Genomic DNA, 5,885 nt, shown 5'->3' with positions numbered 1-5,885 from the left:
TTTTTAGCATTTTTATTTGTTAATGCTTCTGCTGGACCAGGAAGAGAAATCTATCGGCACATCAGCTGTTAAACTGAAATCATTTAAACTCAGAATTGTTTCTTAAAATCTCTACAGTTACTTTGTATGCACATTTCACACTGTGGTATTTATGACTCAGTTGGAAGAGTGGAGTTTTTTGCAATCTGGAAGTTGCGGGTTCAATTCCAGCTTCTCCCTGCCACATGTAGACGCACCCATTGGTACTTAAACCTGATCTGTGCATTGATGTGAGAGAGAGGTTGGATGAACGTGTCGAATTAAAAACACTTTGAATGGTTGGTACGTCCAGAAAAGCATGATGAATGTTGTATAAACTCAGACCATTTAACATTTAATTCTGTATTTTTAGTGTCCCTTAACTATTACATTTGATCTTTCGCAAAGCATGTTATTGTATTTGTTTTTAAAATCCTGTTTCAGTGTATTTCTACTTTGAAAAAAGACTCCTTCCTCTCACCCCTAACATACCATTGTGTGTTTTACTGCATAAACCTGCTGTTCTTCTTACCAGTAGTATTTGTCAGGAGCTGGTGATCCTGTAGCCGAGCAGCACAACAGCGCCCTTCCTCCCTCGTAACGCACTTTGTCTTCTGGGTGCTTCACGATGTACGGCTTTTCTGCGGAAGGTGTAAAAGCACAAATCTTAAACACCTGTTTTCTGTGCGTGGTGAGACAGAAGCTACAGAGCTCTTAAAACTCAGCCCGACACGCACTTTGTTCTCACATTGGTCTCTGGGCTTTTAAAAACTTGTTGCTGAGGGAATTACAGTCTCAAAGCAGCGCAGTTCTAATATTATTGGGTTTCTTCACAACTATGTAGGTGGTCTGGGCTTGACTTTGTGGTATTTTATTTGTCTGAAAGTAGGATTTGCCCAGTAAAAACAATCAGCATCAGGAAATGTTTTCTTATCCAACGACACCTACTCAAATCTATCTGCTCCATCTACTGGCACTCACCAGCTGACGTGAGGACGGCCCGCAGCCAGGAAATCCCTGTGGCGTTACTGGAAACAGAGACGACCGCTGGCACAAACTTCTCCTTGTTGATGGCAATGGAGGTGGAGCCGGAGGAGCAGACTCCCGATAGAGTGAACTGCCCTTTCACGTCTGTAAGAGTCCGGATCACTTTGGGGTGGCTGGTCAGAGCCACGCTGGCCCCCGCCACAGGGACTCCGGTCACGGTCTGGATGTCTCCGAACAGCATGTGGCCTTCACACACACAAATGCTGCAGTCCTCACTGGGATGGCCTTCGGAGCACGTCAGCTTGCACGTGGCTGTTGATAAGTCATACAGTACGTAAAGTGTGAGAAATGTGCTGAAGAATAGAAATGTAAAACATCTGGAATCACAGTGTCAAAAAAAATGTATGGTTTACGGTTAGTAATAACATTGTTTCTATGTCTTAAAGTCATTCCAATGAGAGAGGAATGCAGCTGCTGCTGCATAGCGCTGGTCAGCTGGCTGAAAGAAAGTTCTTTGACATTTCCCTTATTTACAAAAAAAAAAAAAGAAAAAACAAGTTTACTTCAATGGAAATGTTTTTAATTACGAAAAAACACATACAGTCATGGCATGGAAGCTAATAGAGGACGATCCATCACTCTCATAAGGGCGATACAAATTGAAAACTACAATTAGAAATGGTTTGGTTACTCAATAACATAGTCAAATCAGTTAATTATGATTGTATATGGTCAACCTCTTTTGAGTAAAAATCTAAAATGTGATAATGTTATGCATATTTGTCAATACCACAATAATATGGGTTTATAGTAACAAACTGTCAGTCATATCAAGATTCTTATTTTTACTTGGTTTGTATTTCACATGGTCAGGTGCACCTCAGCTGGACAGCTTTATTAAAAGTGAGCAGCTTGGCAGTCATCATAGCAGCTTATTGTTTGGGGCTTGTTGCAAGATGTGGGCCTGGAAATGGTTTGGTTTTAAGAGGGAGGATTTCAGAGGAAAAGTTCCATTCTGCCAAGTGGATGAAAAAGCATTATTTGTGCAAAACGTTGCCACAACAAACGAGCTTCGTTTCCCCTAACTAGCAAAAACTCCTGACTACTTCTTGGAGAAAGCCTGCAGTATTTTCTGGACTTGTGCACAGCGTCGATTGTTGTGCTCGACCTGAATGAAGTGCTGGCATGTCAGTGACTACAACAAGGTCCCACGGCTTTAATAACAACAGAGTCAATGTGCTCCCAATTAACAACTGTAAACATATATATATATTATTATCAGACAGTCTGCTGCTGTCGTTTCGTCCAATTTCTTGACTTCTGGCAGCACCAAACCCTTAAAAACTATGTTTTATTTGCTGCTGCGTTTTAGCAACAGTTTGGTAACTTAAACAAACCCAGAAGATCATTTGTTTCCCTTTTTCATTCCTGTTAGAAACATGCCCAGCTCCTATTACTGAAATATATATATTCTTTAAGTCAAACAGACTGTCAATTGCATAAGGTTTCGAAAATATTTTTATAAGAAATGAACTTATTTGAAATGTGAATATTACATAATTAGCCTCATGAAGGCTTTTCCCACTTGGGATGACATAATAATACTTTATTATTTGTTCTGTCTGTTTCTTCCTTTTTTTTATGGACCATAATTGTGTCTAAATAAATAGGATTGATTGATTTATATTTTTTAAAAAGTCAATTTTTATCTCAATTTCTGAGTAGAACTGTGTTGTTTGACTTTTAAAAAAAAATTTGTAGAGATTTTGCTGGGGTTTTTTCCTGTTTAAAAGTGATCTTTTAACATAAAATCGTGTAAAGACATTTTATACAATATTGAAAACAGTCGGAGCTTACCAGGACATCGACTTCTTCCACATTTCTGGACCTCAGCAGGTCGTCCTGGACATTGCACCGTCTCTGAGGTTCTCACACAAGTTCGTCTCCTTGTCCTGCGACCTCCACCGCAAGTCACTGAACAACTCCCCCAGGAGCCCCAAGGACTCCACTTGGCTACATAAGAAACGGGCGATTAGATGGATTTGTAGTACTTTATTTTCAGTAAATTCTTTCGGTACTTTTGCCAGTCATTCATTGGTGTTCGCTGGCTGAAAACACTTTGCTACAATCTGTTGTATCTTGAGCATTAAGCTGATTATAACTCCAGTTGAAGTACTAATATCACGGACGATTACTTGAAGTAAAGTCTGTCAGCTTTTTTTTTTAGAAGCATACCACTCAAAAGAGATAGTCAACAGAGCGTGTAAAAGCACTTTTGAACGCTAAAGATAAAGGGAACAACAATATGCTGCATTGACAGTGTTACGGTTTAACCTGCCGATGAATCACACAGTCTCATTTCAGACTAAATCACAAACCCAAATCCATTTTGGCTTCTCTAAATGGCTCAGTAATTTTGGCCAGGTGTAAGGATAATTCTCGTCACAGCTGACTGACCTGCGCACGGTGGAGTGGAGCACTCCCTCCTCTCCGCATGGTGTCCTATACATGCTGGTACGAACAAAAGCGGCATAGGCTGAGCGCTCACACATTTCCTCTGCCGAACTTGGATTCCCACATCATTGCAAACCGTGGTGGAGCAGGGACCCCACTCACTCCAGTCGGTCCAGTAGCTCTGCACTGCGCACACAACAGATCTCAAGATTTCAAATCACTCACCAATTTCTGTACCAGAAAAAGCCAGTTATGTGACAAGTTATAATATAACATCACACGTTTGAGTGACAGCTTGCGCCGCAACAAGCTGCTCTTATGGGGGGACTACCTGGAGGACACTGAAAGCGAACATGGTAGTTGGAACAGACTCGACCGTACGGCTGTTCTTTGTTGATGCACCAGAAGCCCTTCTCCAAACTGGAGTGGACCACTTCGCCGGTGTCTGCAGCTGCCACCCAGTCTGTGGTGCGGGCCTCCATGGCCGTGGGCCGAGCGCAAACCCGCTCCCTGTAGTAGAAACGAATTGCTTCCAGGCGCTCGTAGTCTCCATTCCCACCAGGATGGTCGATGTTGAACCAAGACGTCCACTCAGTCACACCTGGGGACGCGCAGAGAGAACTGATGGAAACCAACTGTTTGAAAAGAAATGTTTAGAAAAGCACCATCCAATCTAAAGAAGCAGGAATACTTCACTCACAAAAGTGCATTTGTTTTTGATCAGTTGCTGGGTTTTTTTGTTGTTGTTGTTGTTGTAACAGTGCCTCTTTAGCAATAAATCATAAACCGCCAGAGAGCATGTTCCCCTTCAAACATAAGAAAAATCAATATGAGGGCTGAGCAGCGAAATTGAGTATGAGGTACGGGTTGTGTAAAACTTGCCAGATCCTTTCTGCCAATTCTGTTCACGTTATTCAGCTAATGACTCTTGTTTTGTGTTGCCTAGTGGATTGGATGGTAGGAATTTGGCAAAACATACATTCGCAGCATAACAATTTATTCATGTCTCAAAGGAGGGCCTTAGTTGGTTATGAGAGAGCAATAAACAACCACAACAGCCGGCTACTTTCTTCTCACCCGCTGCTGTGAGAAGGCATCCAGGCCTTTAACCAGTGTTTGCGTCAAATCACCCAGTGTGTACGTGTTGTTCAGTCTGGCACAAACAGCGTATATCTAAGGTGATTGTAGGGTTGAGATGAGGACTGCATGCAGGCAACTCCATTCACTGTAGATTTGGGAAGTTTTTCATCAGCTCAACCCACAAAGATATTTTTTTCATAAGAGCGACAACATTTAAAGAAAAATAATCAGGCTATTTAGTGCAATAACATCTATTTTCAAGAAGCACTATTACAAAAAATAAATAAATAACACAATTTTCCTTTCTTTTGTGCAAAAATTGACTTGGGCTTAGTAAATAATGTTTTTTTTCTACTCTGTGGCATATAGAGTGAACCCTAAAGAATTGTTCAAAGAAAACATAAGGAATAAAAGCCATGGACTTCCTAATAAACATAGTTTACACAAATTATTCCATGCCATAAAAAATGATCTTTCAAAAGAAAGAAAAAATCGGAATGTTGAAAAAAAGGAAAACTCTTTGTAGATGTTTAAAAATGTGCAGTCCTTAAAGATGACAGTACGCTGGGGATTAGTTAAATTTGAAATGAACAGTGAGAAAATCTCATGTCTTTTAGAGCCTTGTGTTATTTCATGCAGGCGTGAAGTTAATGTTTGACGCAAGTGGATTTCCTTCCAATTATTGTCGTCTTCAATCAGTCCCACGCAGGGAGGAGTCCTAATAAAAGAGCAATTGTTCCTTTCTTCTCATGCTCACTGCAGGTTTGTCGTTGCTAATAAGACATATTTGGTGAAGTGTTCCCTGGGCGTAGATTTTAAGCCACTGGCTGCTTACTTTTGCAGGAAATTAGTGCCATTAAAAATGTGCTGAGCTGACTTTTAGCCTTTTCTCCTTGTGATGGAGTTGTGAACATCAAGTGAAGCAAGTAAAAAGCGTTTGGGTTTGCAGCAGCCCTGTGAAAAGTACTGGTAATTTTAGAGTTTTATGTAAATTTTCACATTAGTGAAAATGGGAAGGTCTGCTCCCAGATGGTGCGTGCTGAACCACTTGTTAAAAATACCAAACCCACGAAAAGATTTTGAGATTAAGTGCATAAATGTCTTTACAGATTTCAAACAAGAAGATGTTGGAGATATGTTTTATGTAAAAAAAAAAAAAAAAGAAAGAAGAAAAAACAATTTAAAAAACTGCCATGATACCTGTTGTTTGTGAGTCCGTGAACGTATTGAAAACCACTCTTTTGCTCCTGTCTGATGGGTTCCTGGTCCATAATAATCCTGCACACAAAGTAAAAAAATTAAAAAAAAACATTACATCAATACCCCAACATACCCCAATATATCAT

The 5,885-nt window shown here is 40.4% G+C and overlaps 1 protein-coding gene across 1 annotated transcript; it reads right to left on the bottom strand.

Annotated features, from left to right (window-relative positions):
• Positions 1-522: 522 nt before the first annotated feature.
• Positions 523-5,885, bottom strand: LOC107838427 (cartilage intermediate layer protein 1-like). The gene is made up of 7 exons (XM_016680698.1): positions 5,873-5,885; positions 5,740-5,817; positions 3,791-4,060; positions 3,463-3,645; positions 2,863-3,018; positions 1,000-1,317; positions 523-659 (listed from the first exon to the last, which is right to left on the bottom strand). Exons 1-7 carry the CDS (start codon positions 5,883-5,885, stop codon positions 547-549), a joined length of 1,131 nt encoding a protein of 376 aa, XP_016536184.1. The 3' UTR covers positions 523-546.

Source organism: Poecilia formosa, unplaced genomic scaffold (genome assembly GCF_000485575.1).
Source record: "Poecilia formosa unplaced genomic scaffold, Poecilia_formosa-5.1.2 Scaffold254, whole genome shotgun sequence".
NCBI lineage: Eukaryota > Metazoa > Chordata > Actinopteri > Cyprinodontiformes > Poeciliidae > Poecilia > Poecilia formosa.
This window is presented reverse-complemented; position numbering and strand designations above follow the sequence as displayed.

Excerpts from the sequence above, each read along its gene's own strand:
- LOC107838427 (XM_016680698.1), bottom strand. Across the intron at positions 1,318-2,862 it reads TGGAAGAAGTCGATGTCCTG|CCACGTGCAAGCTGACGTGC; the intron begins GTAAGCTCCGAC and ends ACTTATCAACAG. Across the intron at positions 660-999 it reads GGCCGTCCTCACGTCAGCTG|AAAAGCCGTACATCGTGAAG; the intron begins GTGAGTGCCAGT and ends CACCTTCCGCAG.